Source organism: Epinephelus lanceolatus, chromosome 4 (genome assembly GCF_041903045.1).
Source record: "Epinephelus lanceolatus isolate andai-2023 chromosome 4, ASM4190304v1, whole genome shotgun sequence".
In the NCBI taxonomy this organism is placed as follows: domain Eukaryota; kingdom Metazoa; phylum Chordata; class Actinopteri; order Perciformes; family Serranidae; genus Epinephelus; species Epinephelus lanceolatus.
In genome coordinates, this window is record NC_135737.1 from 810,835 (window position 1) to 832,804 (window position 21,970).

A 21,970-nucleotide genomic window follows, 5' to 3' on the forward strand; every position below is an offset into this window, starting at 1 on the left:
AGGAGTGATCACCTCACTTTCCCAAGGAGTATTTTATTGTCTGTGAGCTGTGAACCTTGTCCATCAACAGCCTCTCAGTCTGAGCAGGAACACGCACTAGGGACTCCATGAGTTCTTTCACAGGTAGGCTCTTTATCTTTTTGCTTTGACTATTCAAATGTAAACTTCCATGCTGCTTCCTGTTGACAAGACTCACTTAGAGAGAGGTCATTGTGGCTGTGGTGGTAAGTTACTATTACCTGTCTGCTGTTTTTGAACTTTTTGTCTGGCTGTTCTTTTGATGGTTCAAGGGAAAGTTCCTAATCTGATAGGTGCTACTTTCCATGACTGCTTTGAATTTAACACCATACAGAGACTCAGTAGTTTTCTTCCTGGTTAAACATTGCCCTTCCACTGTCTGGGCACTTGTGATGTTCCACCAATGGCAGACTGTCAGCACAAAAAGCTGTTGTCTCTCTCTCTCTCTCTCTCTCTCTCTCTCTCACACACACACACACACACACACAAACACTTGATTTTAAAGGTAGGCAAAGGCAAACAGGAGCAGTTAGCCATGGAAACCCATTTTCACCAATAAAAAGAAAGCGGAATAACTGAAGGCTAACCTGCAGTGGTAAGCACAGTAAGGTCCTGGGTTTGTCACCAAAACCAGCCACCTGGAGGTCTTTATGTCTGAAGTTATTTTTTTATGTGCATGCATGGTCAGTGGCAGTTTAAGTGAAGGCAACCCCAGACATGGGGGGGATCCCTTCTGTCTTATTCTCACCCTGTCCCTATTAGAGTGTCCTTGGTATTCAGGGGGTTATTGATTGCCATGAATGAGTCTTGCACCCTGACCTGAACTGTTCACTGGAGCTACCAGTGGTAGAAAGTAACTAAGTATATAAACTGAGCTTCTGATGGGATAAGTCTTTAAATTTTTTTTTTTTTTTGTCCACACATTCCATGATCATAGACAAACTAACAAAGAACTGATTTACTAACAAGAATTGTGTGTTTATCCAAAGCCCGATTCATCTTGCAGCCTGAGCACTGCTGATAATGGACACAGCTACATCTAGTTCTGAATAAACACAGTAGTTGAAATAACCAGTTCAAGCGCTGTTACAAGCAGTTTTAGTAGTTTCTCTTTTCTTTCTGCCTTAAAATCAGAAAGAAATAATTTAGTTCCTGGTCCTACTAAAAGAGGCTGAAGGGAGAGAAGACAGTCACAGGGACAGCACAATGGGGCACCAAAGGCAAATAATTACAGGTTAACCACAAAACCCCCTTCACTCAATCCAAAGGTGGTCACACTCCATTAGCGCTACACACCACAACTGCAAACCCTGGTGTCACACCATATGCAAGTGTCCTTGGTGTCCCCACTGGCTGCCACCAGGAAACCCTACAGAAGGACAGGAGGACCAGAGTTAATTTTCTTAAGATTGTTTAAAAAAACGGCAGTACAAACAATAAAATCAGGTGGATAATAATCCACGGTTGACTGGAATTAAAAGACAAAGACAGATAAATTAGCTGGAGCCCATAATAAATGTACAAAGATTTCGATTTTCATCATTTATGATTAACACACATTTTCAATAAATACCAGAAATTGAAGTTCACATAACCCAGGCAGCCATAAGGGTGTGTGTCCTCCAGAAATGGTTTGGGCTTATCAGCTGCTATACAACAAGAAAACAATCAACCAGTCTTCAATACATATATAATCTAACATTGCACAGTATCCATGAGCAGAAAACAAGTTTACAGCCCTGGTTTCCCAGGTGTTCTTTCAATTTGATCATTTAGCTAAATTTGGCAGATTATAATCTTCAAACAATTCCTAGTAGTCATGGTAAATATAATGACATTTTGCTGACTGACATTAACATAAAACCATGACTTACCTAAAGTATTTTAATTACCACAGTTGTGTATTTGAGTGGAAAGGGAGCTGTATTAAATCAGCTTTGCTGAGAGGAGTACAAAGATGCAAGTTTGTTACTCAATTGACATATAACACTTAATAAAAATCAAATCACCACATGCTTGATCTCAGTGCATGTGCTTCAGAGAGGAGGTGAAACCCAAGAAAGCCTACACACTTCTAGCTTGGGCTTTTCTAACCTAAGCTCCTCCCACTGACACAACCTACTTCCTCATCTATCTTCCCCTAATCCGCCCAGTGTGCTGGGTCCAAAACTGCAGCATCAGATGTAGATTAATCCGCTACTCCTGTTTGCAGTGACCTGTTTTAGAGACAAGACTTGAGGCAGACTTGAAGTTGGAAAGCAAGAGAGAATTACTAATACATTTTTGGTTTGGGTCTGTACATGGAATTTGTTTAGCAACTTTTTACTACAGATTTGAGGAAGTTGTACTTGAGTACTTCTGTTTAATGCCACTTCTTATGTACCCTTCACTACATTCAGAGGGGCATACATTTAATATCAACTACATTATCTTGCTTTAAATATTTCATGTGTCCCAAGTCAAAATGATTATCGGTTACAATTTTTATCTCAGGACTTGCTTTGTAAAACTTAATTAATGACAGACTACAGGAAAATGGATTGTATTTTTTAAAAGTTAGACTAACGAGCAATACACTGACCTACCTAGTATCTCATAGTCTTGATTTCTACACATTACAGATACTTCTGATTTAAAGTACCTTTAAATATATGGTACATTCATTGTGAACATATAGAGTGATTTGCTAAATCATAATTTGACTCTATGCTTGTTTCATAGATTCATGGATTGTGTTGAGTTTGTCTGCTTAAGATATAACTGTCTTGGAAGATGCAATTAGACACTAAGCCACAGCTGCCTCGAGTGATCTAAGACAGCCTGCTGTTCTGAGTTTTCAAACAGCCACATGATTCGTTCTCACAAATACAGTACACAAGTGATCAACATATGTGTAATATACAGTGTTAGTGTAGCGTCCAAGGTGTATGGGGCTTCAAAGATACTCTAAATACACAAAAACTCACGAACTTGAACTCTTGGAGCGCCAGGATCAATGCCTCCGTTTATTAACTCTCACAGGCAACAAAAACTCACCGTACCCCCACAACGTCACTTTTCTCTGACATTATAAAACTGTGCCCGCTCTCTCCAGGCATCAATAATCAACAGTTGCTCAATCCTACACTTACATGCGTCCCCCCTTACTGAAAAAAATGTCCCCATTTCTATGCACACAATAAACTGTAGAGAAAAAAACAAAAACAAGGATAACTGTATGCATGTTAGAATACACAGGGGGAGAGAAAAAAACCACAAAACATACAGCATAAGCAGGCATCATGTGGTAAGCATTCAGTCAACAAAACATGTAACTATCTGTGTTACCCTGAATCTACAGATAATACAAGTACCAGAACATAACGGCAACATATCCCCCCAAAACACATAACAGCTACTACCCCCCATACATGCTACCCCTACAAGAACACAGGGAATCAGAAACACATGAGCACATATGAAACAGTCAGTCCATCACATGGTCCATAATGTGTACCGGGGGTCGCAATGACCTACAAGCCCGGGAGAACCTAGGTGGGGCAAGTGCATGTTCAGGGGGATCACATGAACCCGCACCCGGCTCAAGATCACAGTCCATGTCCGTGTTAGAGGGGAACATGCCTGCAGGGCTACCAGGAGAGGCAGCATCTCCCTGCAGTGCAGTAGATAGATAGATAGATAGATAGATAGATAGATAGATAGATAGATAGATACTTTATTAATCCCCGTAGGGAAATTGTTGTGTCCAGTGGCTAAGGCACATAAAAGAGCACAAGGCACATATAAGACACATAAAAGAGTACAAGAACGAGTAATATAAATACAAATATAAATATAAAAGTAAAAATAGAATAAAAATAAAATAAAATAAAAATTGTCTACATGTAAACAGTGTACACTATTAGAAGGTACAAAGTGCAAAAGTGCAGGAGGGTGTGCGGATGTAGTGGGGAAATGAGCTATGTGCTCCCTTCCCCAACTGAGGCATTTAAGAGTCTGATGGCTGTCGGGATGAAGGACCTCCTGAACCTCTCAGTCCTGCACCGCAGTGACAGGAGACGATGGCTGCAGCTGCTTTTCTGTCCAGCCAAGATGCAGTGCCGTGGATGATTATCACAGTCTAGTATGCCCTGCATCTTGCTCCTCAGACATCTCTCTGTGATGGTCTCCACCGAGTCCAGGCTCCTGCCCAGCACTGAGCCTGCTTTCCGGATGAGCTTAACTAGCCGTTTCCTGTTTCTGTCCGTCAGGCTTCCTCCCCAGCAGACTACAGCGTATAGCAGAGAGCTCTCCACCACTGATTTATAAAACTTGTATAGCATGTCACTGCACACGTTGAAGGACCGCAGCCTGCGAAGGAAGTGACCATCTTCTTGGTCTTGGAGGTGTTCATCACAAGGTGGTTCATGCCACTCCAGTGAGAGAAGGTCCACACCAGCTCCCTATATTCACCTTCCCCTTCAACCCGGATACACGCCATGACAACAGTATCGTCCGAGTACTTCTGGACATGGCAGGAGTCAGAGTGGAGCTGAAGTCTGCCGTATACAGGGTAAATAGGAAAGGTGCCAGTACTGTCCCCTGCAGAGCCCCAGTGCTGCTCAGGACTGTCTCAGACACACAGTTCTCCAACCTGATGAACGGTGGTCAGCCCGTCAGGTAGTCTGAGACCCAGGAGGTGAGGTAGGAGTCTGCCCCCATCCCCTCAAGTTTGTCCCGCAGAATGTGGGGTTGGATGGTGTTAAATGTACTGGAGAAGTCACAGAACATCAGTCTCACATAGCCACTGGACTCATCCAAGTGAGAATAAGCCTGGTGGAGCATGTAGAGAACTGCGTCCTCCACTCCAATGCACTCCTGGTAGGCAAACTGGAGGGGGTCTTAGGTGTGTTCCACTTGAGGCCTCAGGTGTCGGAGGATCAGCCTCTCCAGTGTCTTCATTATGTGTGAGGTAGGAGGGGAGAGGGGAGTTTTTGATGGGCCCGCCAAGGGAAAAGCCACGGGCAGGTTGTAGCGCCGCAGCCTGTCATAGTGAATGGTTTGGAGAGGGGGCCCCCCCCCGAACGGGCTACTAATCTGATAAGTGACCCCCACCTCATCATCCCTGTCCATTCGCCGCTGTACCAAGTAAGGCCCCTTCCAGTGGGGAGCCAGTTTACGGCGGCTCTCTGTGGGGTCATTCAACCAGACAAGATCCCCGACCTCGTAAGGTTTGTGTCTTAGCTTGGTGTCATAGAAAGTCTTTTGTCTCCTGCTTGCCACAAGATTGTTGTCATTTGTCTGACTAAACTCTGTGTCCAAGCGCTTGAGGAGAGAAATAGCAAAGTCCTCTGGGGGGCCTTGCACCAGGTCGCTCTGCACTGGCGACCCAGCACCACATCCACAGGTGTCCAGGCCTCCCTGCCGTGTGTGAGGAAGTAAGGTGTGAACCCTGTGCTGGAATGCACACTGGTATTGTATGCAAACGCGACTGTGACAGCAAAGAGTCCCATTCCCCATCACATGCCAGCCACCCCCCATGTTTTTGCCAGCTGATCGATAAGTGTCCTATTAAATCTTTCCACCATACCATCAGATTTTGGATTGTATGGTGTGGTGTGTGTTTTCTTTACACCCAACATCCTGCACAAATGTCTCACCACATCTGATTCAAACTGCCTACCCATGTCTGTGTGCAGTGTTTCCATCACACCATGTTCCAAAATGTAGTCCTTAAAGAGACACTTAGCAACTGTGGTGTTTTTTTTGATTGGGGATGGCATACAGGTTAATGAACTTGGTGAAATAGTCCTCGACAACCAAAACAGGCTGTGTTTAGATGTGACCGCCAACTCGAGTATGTTGGCCGCGACACGTTGAAAAGCTCTCTCTGCCTGCGAAGTCCTCATAGGGGCATGGTGTTGGGGAACTGGGGACTTCCTCCTTTGACAGGCATAACATTGCTCACACCATGAATATCACTGTACCTATTGGGCCAATAACATACACTCCTGACCCGTTCATAGGCCAGGTGAGCCGTCAGAGGGGTGCCATGCAAGTGTCCCAGAACCTCGGGGACCAATACAGCGGGGACCACAATCTGTGTAGTCCGGCCCCTGTAGAAGCGAAAATCGGTGCCTGGAATTGGGCCAGATGGCTCCCGACTTCGTCTTCGCCTTCTCTTCAATTGATTTAGTATTTCAGGTTCAGTTGGCTGACACTTAGAGAAACACTGGAGACAAATAGAATCTGGTACAATCGAGTTTAATGTGTTCACAAGCTTCAACACATACAACTCATGAATCAGGCTCTGGAGCAAGACTGAAGTTTCGCTTTCTGAGCTCTCCCTTTTATGCTGGTGAAGATTTGAGAGAATCTCCACCCTTTTTCCTTTAGCCCTTCCTTCCTGAGCCCAAACCTATTGGTGGCAGGCCTTTTTGCTTTTGTCCGGATCATGCCTGGACATGTCTTAATGGTGTAATCTTTTTTACCTCATCCTGGAAATCCCCAAACTCTCCCACCATTAGGTTTGAACTCAGTTTCACCTCATTTTTTAAAAACATATGGAACTTGGGGACTATTACTATAAGGTCTCCTGTGCCTTCATGCAATATAAACTTTAGTGTGTGTGTGTGTGCATTATTACACTTCCAGGCAGTACTTGGTATGGTATGTGTGTGTGTGTGTGTTCTCAATATCTGAATACATGAACTTGTGTAAAAGTGTTTTGCCACACATGGATACATAAAAGGAAACATTACTAGATGAACTTCAACCTTGATCAACTCTACTGTTTAATGATTAATGATTAAATCTTACACTACACCCCACAACAGACAGCCACACAACTGTATAACAGTCCATCAGTGAAAGTTAGTTGGGGAAACTCATGCCACAGTCTTCTTAAACCCTGACTAGCACCTTTCAACCTCCACCTAGGGGCTCTCTGACCATTCTCCAGCCAGGCCAGAACTTGTCCGATATCTGTATCTTTCCGCTGGAGCTCCCTGACACTGCCCATATGGAAAAGATATAGATAAATTTTATAAAGTTTGTATCTCCTTTGTCTGAAACTTGTATGTAATGCATACGACAGTGAAACTAGATATAAGATCCTTATTAAATTTGTACAAAATGAAACTTGTATGACTTGGGTACTTATAAGAACATTATATGACAGTAATTCCACATACAATATCCTTAGTAGAAAAATGTAATATCAAACTTATATGAGTTGGACAATAATCAGTGAAACTAAACTCTTGTAAGTATTATAGAAAATACTTACAAGATTTACTTGTGGTGCCACAAACATGAAACAACATAATCTGATAATAAAATTGAAGGGAAAAGCATATGAGTTGACTGAAAGCAGGTTTTCAACATGTTATGACAAAGGACTGTTAAAATGTTGCTAAGTTTAGCATTTTTGCAAAACCAGGCATCATTGTCCCGTCTGCCATTTCTGCACTCAATAACCTCCCCCAATAACCTTGTATGGACCCAGCCCTCCTGAGTGTGATATTTATGTGTCGGTTGTTCATGTCTGGTGGTGTTCGTGCATTGTGTGTGTATTGATATGTTGTTCAATGTTTGGTGGTATTGTGAATGGTGTTTGTTGGTGATGTTTTTGTGTAACCAAATGACCGTGACAGTGACAAGTGGCAGTTTGTGAAAACAAATTTCCCCATGGGACAATAAAAGGCTATCTATCTATCCTTCTCTCTAAACTAATTAATTTTCCTAAAATTATTACATGGGTAATATTGTTTAACATTTTAGGAGCAATTATATCCAATAAGTTAGGAAAAATGATTAAATCAACACAGCAAATATTCAAAATCCCTGTCGAATGTATTCAGTGTAATGCAGAGATTGAAAAAGACTATTCATCCCATTCTTGTAGAAATCGTTATATATATAGAACTGTAGATGCAACTCTTAAGAGGTGGCAGGGACCCAACCCTCCAGCATTGGCATCACAATCAATGCCAAGATCACAGAGCTCAGTGCCAAAAGTAAAGCATCCCCTTAAATTGAGCTTTGTTGCTGTTTGTTGTTTGTTGTGTAATTCCAGTACTCAGGTTGTTGAAAACAAACACACTGTTCCATGTGAAATGATTATTGTTCAGCAGTGGTAAATATTAGTCAATATAAGTGACTATGCCTAATTTGTTTTGCGAATAAAGTTCGTTGAATTAAAAATTTGCCTAACAGCCATTTTTTCAGTATTACAGGTAATGAAAGACAACATTTATAGACTGCATTTATGTAATTTGAACGGTAGAAAGTAGTTGTTCTGGGAGCTGACCAAGCAGTTAGTGCATTGCTAGTTTGTTACACAGTTTGATCCAATTGCAGTAGTAAAGGGACAAATTAAGTCTTGTCACTTTCATATGTGAGTCATGTGTTTCTTATGACAGAAACTTATATGAAACTGACTGTATAGATTCATATATATATATATATATATATAAAGTATGTATTTTTTATAATCTTATTTCAAATTTCATAGGCTGACATTTAAGAATTCATAAAGCAAACATAGTTTATCATGACATTATGTCCCTTAACATACAAAAAAAAACTATATGTAATGGTACATATTCATATATGTTTTTATACCCTACTGGTTTTTGTTAAATGACATATAATCAGCTCAGTGGCCTAGTGGTAGAGTTACTGCCCTGAGACTGGGAGGTCATGGGTTCGATCCCCGGCTGGGTCATACCAAAGACTATCAAAATGGGACCCATTGCCTCCCTGCTTGGCACTCAGCATCAGGGGTTGGAATTGGGGGGTTAGATCACCACATGATTCAAATGCGGAGAACAAATTTCACACACTCAGGTGTGTGACAATCAGTGGAACTTTACCTTTAACGAGCTTATATAAAGCATATAAATAAAGCATAATTCCCCTGTAAAATATATTGACTTTACATACAGAAAACATATATATAATGGTATTTGTTTATATATGTAAAGCATATGTCTTTAAAACAGACATATAGGAAAAACTGCAAAAATTATATGTAACACGTATGGAAAACATCCTTTGACATGTACTTTCCTTATATACCGCATACATAGATTTGACATGATTCTTATGTAATTCTTTTTATTTTCTTGTATGAAAAAAATGCAAAAGTGGCCACTTTCAAGACTAAATCATATAAGCCTTATATGATGCACAATACATAAAACATAAACTGAAGGTGATGGAACTTTTTGTTTTTTCTATTTCTTTTCCATATGGGTGGAGCCATTGTGTGACAGGGTGTAGATTAAGGCCTGGTCAGTATGAGCCTGAGGTTCAGGAGGAGAATGGGGGCTAGAGCCATGGTCCACTGCAGGGGTTGAGGTGGGGGCGTCGACGGCACACACAGTGCTGGGGTCATTGTCCATGAGTGTTTGGGTGCCCGTGTCCATGAGAGTGGGTGTGTGGCACAGGGGGCTTCACAGACCAATTGCTGTGCACTGAGGACGGGCCTGCGCAAAAGAGCATCTACGTTAGTGTGTCGGGCCCCACTTTTGTGCACGATGACCCAGTCGTATGGGTCCAGTTCCAGGGCCCAACAGCTGCGGCGCCCCGTTCTGTCATTGTCAATAGGGAGCCGTCGCAGGCCTAGCAACGGCCGGTGATCTGTAACAATAGTAAACGGGTGAAGACCCAGGTAATGCCCGAAGTTACGAACAGCCCACACTATCGCCCACAACTCCCTGTCATATGTAGACCATCGCTGTTCAGCGGCCGTGAGGGAGTGACTAGCATAGGCCACCACCTTCTCCAGGCCGTTAGCTTCTTGCGCCAACACTGCCCCCACAGCAATCTGAAGCATCGGTGTACAGTGTGAAATGTTGGGTGAAGTCCAGGTGACCCATGATAGGTCCAGCACAGAGAGCGTCCTGTAGGAACTCAAATGCCTCCTGGCAGTCCGCTGTCCATTTAAACGGGACGTCCTTTCCCGTGAGATGACTGAGGGGGGCGGCTCGTCGGTCCATTAGTGATCTTGGCCCCAAACAACTCAGAGACTCTTTATCTGATGACATAGTTTCTCCAGATGGCATTGCTCTGGCCTCTAGCACTACCGTAAGAAACCTCGGAGTAATATTTGATCAAGATTTGTCTTTTAATTCTCATTTAAAGCAAACCTCACGGACTGCATTTTTTCATCTGCGTAATATTGCGAAAATTAGGCCTATCCTGACCCGAAAAGATGCAGAAAAATTGGTCCACGCTTTTGTTACCTCAAGGCTGGATTACTGTAACTCTCTATTATCAGGTAGCTCTAGTAAGTCCTTAAAAACTCTCCAGCTAATTCAGAATGCAGCAGCTCGTGTACTAACAGGAACTAAGAAACGAGATCATATTTCTCCTGTTTTAGCTTCTCTGCACTGGCTCCCTGTAAAATCCAGAATTGAATTTAAAATCCTACTGTTAACTTATAAAGCTCTAAATGGTCAAGCTCCGTCATATCTTAGAGAGCTCATAGTGCCATATTATCCCACCAGAACACTGCGCTCTGAGAACGCAGGGTTACTCGTGGTCCCTAAAGTCTCCAAAAGCAGATCAGGAGCCAGAGCCTTCAGCTATCAGGCTCCTCTCCTGTGGAATCATCTTCCTGTTACGGTCCGGGAGGCAGACACCGTCTCCACATTTAAGACTAGACTTAAGACTTTCCTCTTTGATAAAGCTTATAGTTAGGGCTGGCTCAGGCTTGCCCTGTACCAGCCCCTAGTTAGGCTGACTTAGGCCTAGTCTGCCGGAGGACCCCCTATAATACACCGGGCTCCCTCTCTCTCCCTCTCTCTCCCTCTCTCTCTCTCTCTCTCTCTCACTCTCATCCTATTACTGCATCTTGCTAACTCGGCCATTCTGGATGTCACTAACTCGGCTTCTTCTCCGGAGCCTTTGTGCTCCACTGTCTCTCAGAATAACTCATACCGCAGCGGTGCCTGGACAGTGTGACGTGTGTGGTTGTGCTGCTGCCGTGGTCCTGCCAGATGCCTCCTGCTGCTGCTGCCATCATTAGTCATTAGTCATACTTCTACTGTTATTATACACATATGACTATTGTCACACAAGTATACTGTCAGATATTAATACATACTTTCAACATATTGTACCACAGTAGCCAGAACTATAACTATAATATTATTACTTTCATTAATGTTGTTGTAAGCTACTGTCATTACCTGCATCTCTCTCTTTCTCTCTCTCTCTCTCTCTCTCTCTGTCTCATTGTGTCATATGGATTACTGTTAATTTATTATGCTGATCTGTTCTGTACGACATCTATTGCACGTCTGTCCGTCCTGGAAGAGGGATCCCTCCTCAGTTGCTCTTCCTGAGGTTTCTACCGTTTTTTTTCCCCGTTAAAGGGTTTTTTTTTGTGGAGTTTTTCCTTATCCGCTGTGAGGGTCTTAAGGACAGAGGGATGTCGTATGCTGTAAAGCCCTGTGAGGCAAATTGTGATTTGTGATATTGGGCTTTATAAATAAAATTGAATTGAATTGAATTGAATTGAGGCCCATGGGCATGGATCTGGACTGGTACAGGCCCCTAGCCAGTGGTGAAAGCGGTCTTTTCATAGTCCTCCTGTGCCACTTCCACCTGCCAGTAGCCGTCCGAAAAGTCCAGGACGATGAACCAGATGGCTCCCGCTAGGGCGTCCAATGTATCATCCACCCGCGGCAGCGGGTGAGAGTCTTTAACTGTCACAGCATCGAGACCCCTGTAATCCACACAGAATCTCCACGTGTTATTCTTTTTCCTGACGAACACCACAGGAGAGGACCAGGGGCTACAGCTCTCCTCAATGATGCCATCCTCCAAGAGGCGCTGCACTTGTGTGTTTATTTCCCTCTGCTTTTCGGGGGAGGTACGGTAGGCCTGTCGCTTTATTGGGGGGTGGCTACCTTTTTGAATGTGGTGTTTGATCAGGCTTGTCCAGGGCTGAACACTCCCTGATGTTTCCCCAGCAAGGCCTGTAGCTGTTGCCTCTGTTCATCAGACAACAGACAGTCAGTCACATCCACCAGGGGGGCATCCACCTGTAAAGAATCAAAAGCCTCTGCAGGGGTGAGTATGTCACATTCATTAACATGGTGAAATACCCCCAGGTGGGAGCCGGGGCGTAGTTTCAGTTCCTGGTCAGTTGGGTTGAGCAGCCACGCCACAGTGCACCCATTCTTTACTGGCACTACTGTACGTGCAACCACCAGCCCCATGTTGTCACGCACCTCAGGCTCCAAATAGCCCAGATAAGAGTCAATGGTTGGTCCAGCAGAGCGGGGGGGCTCCACCTAAACAGGGACAATCATTTCGCTAAAAGGTGGAATAGTAGCATCAATGGACATAGAAATATTACAACATTCTGAGATAAAGTCTGTGGCCTACAGGAGAGGAATGTTAATGTCTTCAAGACAGAGCAGTCCACGACCCACATCCAAAATAGCGTGAGTCTGTAGCCTGTGTTGCCCCCCGCACTACATGCACAGTCTACTCATAAGGCTTGCCACCCAACCGTATGGGAAGGGCCACTGTACCTAAAGTGTCCAATAACTGTCCATTTACTGCACGTGCAAACATGCACTGTGTATTTAACACACATTTACGTAAGGCTGGGATGGACATTTTGAACTCCTCAGAAATCAGTGAAACATTTGAGCCAGAGTCCATCAGCACAGTCACATAAACCCCCTCTACCAGTCCTTTAACATAAGCTGTAGCCTTGGACTCACCCACCAAACAGGAGTCCATCATGGGGTCCGAAACTGCTGCTGCTGAGTTGTCATTTTGACCCTGTGGTGGCAAAACTGGCATCCGGGTCTTGATGCCAGCTACTGGGAGTTTCCCTGTTCCGGTCCGTGCAGGGATGGAGATGGAGATCGACGGGAGGGAGATAAAAACCTCACTCCATGCCTCGGCTGTCGTTCCTCTGCGAAGTGTGTCCCCTATGGGCCCTCGCTGTCTGGTCGGCGTGGTGAGAAGCCAGCTGTGGTGTCTCGGGTCCCTCGCTCCCGTGGAGAACAGTCCCTGTTGTTGTATCCTCCCTGTAGTCTGTGCTGTGGAGAACGGCTGCTCGAGCGGTCATCCATCTGGAAATCTCTGGTGGCGGGCCTGCAGCCAAACCCACTACAGTCACAGTGGCAGGCATGCCATTGCTCTCTGCGCACCCCTGGGTCCTGCAGACGAACCCCAGGAAAGGGGGAGCCCTGTCTGCCATACTCGGTCTCAGGATTACGTGCTCTCAGGTCTCTCACCTCAGCCTGTAAACTGTCCATCCTCGAAGTGAGGTGTTGAACGGCATGGATGAGCTTCGCCGTTGCATTACAGTCCATAACACTAGTTGGTGGCGAATTGAGAGCAGGGGGGAGTAGGACAATCCTGGCACGCTCACGACGGTCTGCTATCATCAACGCCTCTTCCACATCAGTTGCCCCCTGTTCATGTTCAAGTCTACTTGGGGGTGGCTTGTAGATGTTAACAATGGTAGTATCCTGCACTTTGGTGGCTATCCATTCCACTTCTGCCCCCTCTGGGGATTGCCCTGCAGCTGACCAGGCCATGGTGTTGTGCACGAATGTGGCTATGACGTGATGTTTATTGGCAATGTAACCGGCCAAGGTGTTTCCAGGGACCCTCAGGATGTTCTTGTTTTTCATGTGGGTCTCCTGCAGGATGATCACGGTTGCATTGTTTTTGTTGGCTATTTGCTCAAGGACTTTGATCATGGTGAAGGTGAGGCCTTCAACGTTGAGCTGTAGGAGCGCTAGCGCTGCGGTCTGTGGACGTTGTGAAGACATGTGTTTCGCTTGGAAAGCATGCAACCTTGCAACTACCCTTTAGCTACTTGCGGGGGAGGCCACATGGAGGCTGTCTTTTTCTCCCCTACGAATCTGACCTACTTGATAACCAGCTTTGTAGTACCGGTTATCCAGACAGCCAATGTTAGGGTTAATCAAACCAGATAACGAGAAGATATCCTGCATAAGTTGAACTGGCTTCGTAGCGCAGGCGTCTGGTTAAAGCCAAATAAATACAGCTAACTGACTGAATTATGCCGTGCTGACTATAATAATTTCAGCTTGCTGAGGCCATGTGACTGAGGTGGTGGTGTTGCAGTTCCTTACAAAAAGCACTTTAAATGAAGTCTACTCTCTATTAGCAATTTCTGAAGCTTGGAGGTACTTGTGTTTAAAATCTGTGGTAGAAATCCAGTAGCTGTTGCTATTATTTATCGCCCTTCCAAATCCGAACCATGCTCTCCAGGTGAATTTTCTGAATTTGTATCCTCTGTTGTACTGACCTGTTGCAGGATTGTCATTACTCAACCCATACTTACTCTAAAGCCGTCAAAATCACTTGAGCAGTGACTTGCAGCATCAGACGCTGACGAAAAAAACCATCCTTTAACACTGGCATGATACGCAGCTGGTTGCCGTTATAGTTTAATGGCGCTCTGTGGCATCAGGGGGAAACGAGTCGAGATAAGAATGAAAGTCAAGGTGGCAAATGTCCGAGTGGGAGGTGTGGTGGATATGTCCAACAAACACCGACTTTCACCTGGGAGAGCGGTGTTCATGTCCTGTAAGATTGTAAAGCCAAACCCTGTTCTTTTTTTCTGAAACCCAACCATGTGCTTTTGTTGCCTAATCCTAACCACGAGTTTTGTTTGCCTAAACCCAACCATGTACGTTAGTTGTTAAAGGAAAAAAAAAAAAGACAATTCGCAGTGTTGTACTAATGTAGAATGTTTATCTTGAAAGAGACTGTATGTAAATGGTAAATTTGGTCAAATGGAGAAGAGTTGTTAAACATTCAGTTTGCAATTTGACATAATAAGCTGAGGTCCTATTTTTATGTCCCACCTCAATCTCAAGTTCTGTGACTCTAGTCACCATAGTTTTAAGTCAAGACGAAAACATGTAGAGTGGCATGCAAAAGTTTGGGCAACTCTGGTCAAAAATTTGTTTACTGTGAGTAGTTAAGTAAGCAGAGGATGAACTGATCTCCAAAGGGCAAAAAGTTAAAGATGACATATTTCTTCAATATTTTAAGAAAGATTGCTTTTAAATTTCAATCTTTTACATAACAAAAAAGGAAAAGGGCCTGAAGCAAAGGTTTGGGCTCCCTGCAGGGTCAGTACTCAGTAGTGCCCCCTTTTGAAGGTAGTGCACTTTCTAAATGTTTTTTGTATCCAGCTAAGAGTCTTTTGATTCTTGTTTGGGGGAGTTTCTAGCTCTGTAAGATTCTTGGACTGTCTTGCACACACTACTATTTTGAGGTTATTAATTATGTTTAGGTCGGGGGACTGTGAGGGCCATGGCCAAACCTTCATCTTGCGCCTCTTGAGGTAGACCATTGTAGATTTCAAGGTGTGTTTTGGATAACTGTCCTGTTGTAGAAGGTTTTTTTTTGTTTTGTTTTTTTTTTTTGTTTTTTTACAGATGATGTAAATTTGCTTCCAGAATTTGCTGGATTATAACTGAATCCATTCTACCCTCTCTTTTCATGAAATTCTCTCTTTTTTCTCCAAACATACCTTTGCCGATTGCATCCAAAAAGTCCACAGGACTTGTTTCCAAAAACCATCAGGCTTGTAAAGATGTTATTTTGCAAACTTCTGACCCTGAATTTTGGGGTGGGGACACAGGAGAGATTTTCTTCTGATGACTCTTCCATGATGTCATATTTATGCAGGTGTCAGTGCACAGTAGAACAGTGCACCACCACTTCAGAGAATGTGGAATCTTTCTGCAGGTCTTTTGGAGTCAAACTGGAGTTTTGATTTGCCTGTTTCACAATCGAGCAGCTCCCTCAGAATGTTTTCTTGGTCTTCCAGACTTCAACTTGACCTCTACAATTAACTGCCATTTATTAATTACATCATGAACTGAGGAAACAGCTACCCAAAAACACTTTGCTATCTTCTTATACCTTTCTCCAGCTTTGTTGGCATCAGTTATTTTAGTTTTCAGACTGCTAGGCAGCTGTTCAGAGGAGCCCATGACTGCTGATTGTTGGGACAAGGTTTCAGGAGGCAGAATATTTAAAAAGCTTTGAAATTTACATCACCTGGCCTTTCCTAACAATAACTGGGAACAAACCATGGCCTTAACAAGCTAATTAAGGTCTGAGACCTTGGTAACGGTTGCCTGAGAGTTCAAATGTCTTGGGGTGCCCAAACTTTTGCATGGTGCTCCTTTCATTTTTTTCATTCAAAAATTATACAAAATAAAAATAATTCAGTAATCTTGTTAAAAATGTTTCATGTTTAACTCAATGCCTTCTTGTCAGGATCGGTTTATCCTCTACTTAAAGGGAAATTTCGGTTTATTTCAACCTGTCTCCTATCGTCCTATATTTGTTTCAAGTCACTAGTGACATAGAAATAATAGTTAGCATGTTAACCATTAGCCTAGATACAGCCATAGCGTCAGACCTGTTAAAACGTAATTGAACGGGCATCCTTTTAAGTGCAAAGTTAGTCCACTAAACAAGCTTTTTCTCCACAAAGACCGCCTCATATTGTTAGGATAAATGTCAGAGAACATATAGAAAACGACATGTAAACGTGTTGTCTTACCTTACCGGTGTGGTGCCATGTTTGTTGTTTACCATTTAGCTAAGGCTGCAACCGGTCCCATTCCTTGCAACAGAGGCATTCCTCTTCTGTGGGCATTGGGGTACAGCATTCACAGGTAACGTTACACCGCCAATCTCCAGAGCTAAAGCCTTCCAGCAGCCATTCCTCCTCTGTCGTCCTCTACCTGTTGTGCCTCTCTCTCTCTCCTCCTCCATTCTTCAATTTCACGAAGCTCTTTGTCAGTGTATTCTGGCTCAAATAAATAAGGGTGGCCATAAAACTCTGCAAAATCAAATTCCTCCTCCACAAAGTCGAAGTCTGGCAAAAAGTCAGCCATTATTCTATAAATCTTTCATAAAATAAATGAATGAACCTTTCAGGCTACTGTCCAGTTCTGCCTTGCAGCTGCTGCGGCCTGTTCTCGCGAGATTTCGGGCACGGTATGAGATCGCTGCTTGTTCTCGCGATATTTCGGCTGCGCTTTGGGAAGCAGTGGTAAACGGTAAACACACCATAAGGTAAGACAACAACTCTGAAGACCACCTAAATGTGGAATGTTAGTATATAGGCTTTCCACATCGAGAGGCGATGGCCGCCCTTATTTATTTGAGCCGCCCTTATTTATTTGAGTCGGGCTCACGGCTAAGAGTAGGAACATTAGCGTTAGCTCCCGGGAGCGTTAGCAGTTAGCACTAGTCGGCTACCATGCTAACGTTCCTACTCTCCTGCGTGCCCGTGAGCCCACCAGGGTCACGGAGAATAGTTAGCGTTAGCTCCTGGAGTTAGCACTAGTCGGCTGCCACCGGCTACTGGAGTAACCTACAGCTATGGAGCGATTCTACCAGCTCTTCTAGTCACTGAGCCTCCTTCCATCTCAGCAAGTATATTACATTTATTACAGGTAACATCATGCCATCTGCCATTGCTCACTGGCTGTAGCCTTTTATAGGGAGGGAGGGCCAAGGGCTCCGAGAGGAGGGAGGAGGCAGCGATTCACATGAACGTACATGAACGCGCAGCCGGACCGGCTTGTAAACAATTGGCTGGAGATCAACACAGAGAGAGGGTGTGTGAGGTCATGCTATATTCCAGATGAAATTACACGTCTAGTTCTTCACATAGCGATTTTTTAATTCCTTCAATCTAGAAATGATGAATTTCACTTATTGCCCCTTTAACTATTTACAGTAAACAAAATTTTGACCACCGGTGCCTTAACTTTTGCATGCCACTGTACAGTTGACCGAGGCTGATATTTCATGAGCCAGTTCTGTGGTTTGTCTTAAATTTTTGGTGTCAAAAGGAAAACCACTTATGATTGTGCTCTGAAATAAGTCCTTATGAAGCCCCAGGAAAAATGTTTGAATGTTTTTTTTTCCCGTCCTAAGCACTTATTCAGTAACCTGGAATTTCTGAGCAAATTTAAAATCAACTACTAAAATCAACTACTCAACTACTGGGCCCTATGAAGACTGGGGACCCAAAAGCAGCAGCCACTATTACAGTGAGATGCAGTTCTGTTCAATAATTTTGGTCAAGATACATCACTTCTCTGATTATTGTCATTCATTGTAAATCATGAATGAAGGCATGGGACTGAACATTACTTGAATGTACCTAAAAGTCCTTCAGATGATGGCAGAGCAAGGCTACAGCTGACTGGCTGCAGGACGGCACACTATCTCACTATGTCTCTGTCATTCCCACAGGCTGCCAGGAAGCGATGGAATTTCCACGGTAAGTACAGCATTGGATACACTGTCTTTTTCTAATACCTCCTAAAAACAGAACTCTGCTGCTTTTTAAAGGACCACACCTGTGTTTAGACACCCCCTACAAAACCTTTGTACCTGACGTTAATGCCAGTTATCATATCAAAGTAATATTATTGGTAGGTTCTGTTCAAATAAATAAAACAAGTCAGTAACACATTTTGTTATGTCTCTATGCAGAAAGTTTGATTTGTCCAGGTTTGGAGATATCTGTTTCTGTTTCAATCCCTAAACAATAGAGGTAACTAGAATTATATCTGTGCTGCTCACAGAACTGAAACATGATGTAAACAGAATTCAACATAAACCAAGAACATTGCATTAATGTTTTCTTATTTTTCTCTTATATTTGTTCTTGCACAAAGCAATAAGAGGAAAATTAGAAAATCCTATGTGGGATTCATGAAACATGTGCCCACCTGAGTATGTTGATGAACTGCGTTTAATTCTAAAATGGATGGGCATGCCAGGCTATTTGCAATTGACATTGGGAAACTCCCTGATAAACCCATATAAGGGCAGCCTTACGGGCAGACTTGCATGCTGTGTGCAAACCATAAAGCAACAAGTCACTGACATTGGACAGGTATGGTTAAACTCAAACAAAAGAAGAAGAGAAGTATGCACCAGTTTGTGGGTATAGACCACTTCCTTGGTGTCATAATTGGGGGCCCCGTACATACCAAGAATGGAGCGTGGATTGGCAGCTGGAGAGGTGCCAGCTTGCCTCCTGGGCACTGCCAAGGTGCACATGAGCAAGGCACTGAACCCCCAACTGCTCACCCTGACATCCCTGCATTTAATGCATGTATAGGTCCTGTTGGTCCAAGTGCTTTTTGTCTAAGCCTAAACAGCCCTTGACCAAAGCAATGTCACACCAAAAAACAGTGAGACAAGAATATCTTAAAGCCGCACCTGAGAGAGCTCAGTTCATCCTTGACTTCAAGTGAATATTTGTGCTAAATTTTAAGACATTTGTGCAAGCAAGATATTAGGTTCACAAGAATGAGAGAATGATTTGAAGGACACCATGTCATAGACCCTGCCAAAGGACTGTTCCAATGTCAAGAATCTTCCGAGTTTCACGAAGGACTGAATCTTTCTTTCAGAGATATTCGAAGGATGCATTTGTGGATCCTCCACGGGTATAAACTCCCCACAATGCTTTGCACACAATTGGCTGGAAGTGAGGGGCCTCTTCAATGACACCTGCCCCAGCGGAGCTCGGCAGGATTTAGATAAATATGTAATTTATTTGGATTAATGTCTCCAGGAGATTTTATCATACAAGCGTGACAAAAAATATTGACAGAAACCTCATAATATACACTTTCCAATGCATCCACTGACACATAATGAGATTTTCTGAAATAACATGATTTAGATAAAACATAAACGTTTTTAAATGAATCATTCACAGCATAGTGTCCCCCCACCCCCACCACACTATTCACATGATAACGACATGATAATTGCTTTCATTCTGTCAGTTTCAATAGGTGTATTTTTCGGGGAAATGGTGGTGAGGACGGCCACAGTAAAGACATTAGAATATCCTGCAGGTCAGCATCACTCATTTGTTTTGCGGTGAACTTATTTCAGAGGATTACACGGTGGTATCATGTACAGGCAGCGGCCAGCTGTTTCAGAGTAGTGGAGCTCATCAGATCAGATCCGCTATTCATATTATTGTAGGGCAGTGTGTGGTGACACACACAAAATATGTATCACTTCGAAATGACAGAATGATTCTGTGTCTGAGTCTGTGTATATACTGTTAATGATAATTTAGAACTGTTTTAGCTGTTGTCTTTACTTCATTACTCGACTTACTCTTAAGTATGATCCAGAAATATATTCTCTCTAAAAGTCATGTGATTCTCACAATACTGATACATTTGTTTAAAATTGTATAACAACATTAGAGAGTGCCAAAATGATCACTGTACCCTGAAACCGCCTCAGTCTGCTGAGGATTAATCAAGTACACCTAGAGACACTCATTAGCCTGTTCCAATGTGTGTTCACTGAATGCTAGGATGGACTCTTGCCTTGCCTCTGCAGGATCCTTCCGTCCTCCCAGGGAAGGATCTTTGACTTTGAGAAACACCCAAACTCACAGTGACCTGACCTTTGACCCATGACCACCAAAATCTAATCAGTTCATACTTGAGTCCAAAGCTGAATCCAAATGTCCAGACTTCACAGCACTTGCAAACATGTTGACTCTGCAGGCGTGTTCCTGAGAAGTCTGGGAGTGCTTAGGGCTGCCCAAATTCACAGTTCTACCTGTCCACAAGATGCCTGAAGCGAACTTTCTACAGACTTCCAGAGAGTCTGCCTGGGGTGCAGACTTTAGCAGTCTTTGCTGATTTACTTACTTTTACCGACAATTCATTGCAATACCAATGTGACGCGGTAGTTTTTTGGGTTTTTTAAAATAGCCGACTAAAAAGTCTGAACTTGTATATGTAAAATAGTTATGCTTGCCTATTAAAACAATACTTGATTCGTGTAGGCCAGAAATAATTTTCAACAACATTGTGATACAGAAATATATAGAATTATAGGCTGTAAGGGGTAATCAAAACGCATTGTATTATTGCTGCCTACCTATAGGTTGTGTATGCTAGAAAAGTGGGCAAAGTAATATTAGTTCTATGTAACAAATAGGCCTATCCCATTTAGTTACTCATAGCTCGGTCATTATTAACAAACATCTCTGTATGTGAATGTCTGCAGTCTGTATGTAGTACAGAAATTTGTTTTGCTCACTCACAAAACAACCCTACACATGAGATTTATATCTTATTTGCAGGGACAGATGAGCAGACAGAATATGACAGTAGTCACAATGATTGTAACTTAGGTGATGACAGTGAACTTGTCACAGTATGTATGACTGAAGTCCACAAGGGCTCAGTCTGCAAGTCCAGAGGATGGACATTTGGATTCAGGACAAATACCAAGTGCCAAATTTGAAGAAATTCCCTTGAGATGTTCTTGAGATATTGTGTTCACAAGGTTTCTTCTTTTTCTAGTGTATGTCCTTAGACCTTCAGCTCTGCTGAGGCAAGCCAGTCCAGTGTTTCATCATCCAAGTCAATTAGACCACAATCGCCATTTGGTGACCAATGCTGGGGGCAGTTGGTTATTATGTGTTCCAAAGCTTGTACTGCATTCGCAGTGGGCACTGTCTACAAGACCCCATTTTTGCATTGCTGCCCCAAAGTATCCAACTTCTGTCCTCAGGTGATTGAGGATTGACCATTGGTTTCAGGGCAGGTGCTGGCTGGGAACATCTGTGGGGTCTTCAATGTAGTGGTGGAGCCTTGATGGTTCTGCTGGCTTCCACTGGTCCTTCCATCTTGCCTTGACCCAGGCAGCCTTGGAGGTATCAGATTGTGTTGTACGGTGCAGTTCTTGTGGCAAAGGGGTGCCAAGAATTGAGACGCAAGCAATGTGGTGTCTCCATAGTGATCTTGTGGAGGAGGTGGGATTTGCTCGTCTGTGCCTTTTGAGCAAGGGCTAGCGTGGCTGCTTCTCATCTGACCTCTGCTGGAGTGATACCAGCGAGGACAGGCAGTTGATTTGTTGGGATGGCTCG

The 21,970-nt window shown here is 43.5% G+C and overlaps 1 protein-coding gene across 5 annotated transcripts in view; it reads left to right on the forward strand.

Annotated features, from left to right (window-relative positions):
- The first annotated feature begins 6 nt into the window (after nucleotides 1–6).
- The window catches only part of LOC117259087 (Na(+)/H(+) exchange regulatory cofactor NHE-RF3-like), a 267,423-nt gene continuing 245,459 nt past the window's right edge, over nucleotides 7–21,970 (forward strand). For 3 of the 5 annotated variants that reach the window (XM_078166826.1, XM_078166827.1, XM_078166829.1), the window contains exons 1-2: nucleotides 50–123; nucleotides 18,301–18,328. In XM_078166826.1, the coding sequence (XP_078022952.1) occupies nucleotides 108–123; nucleotides 18,301–18,328 (44 nt within the window). In that variant the 5' untranslated portion in view covers nucleotides 50–107. Of the gene's footprint in view, nucleotides 124–16,630; nucleotides 16,707–18,300; nucleotides 18,329–21,970 lie in introns of all 5 variants that reach the window. The other 2 variants (XM_078166828.1, XM_078166830.1) reach the window with 2 other exon arrangements.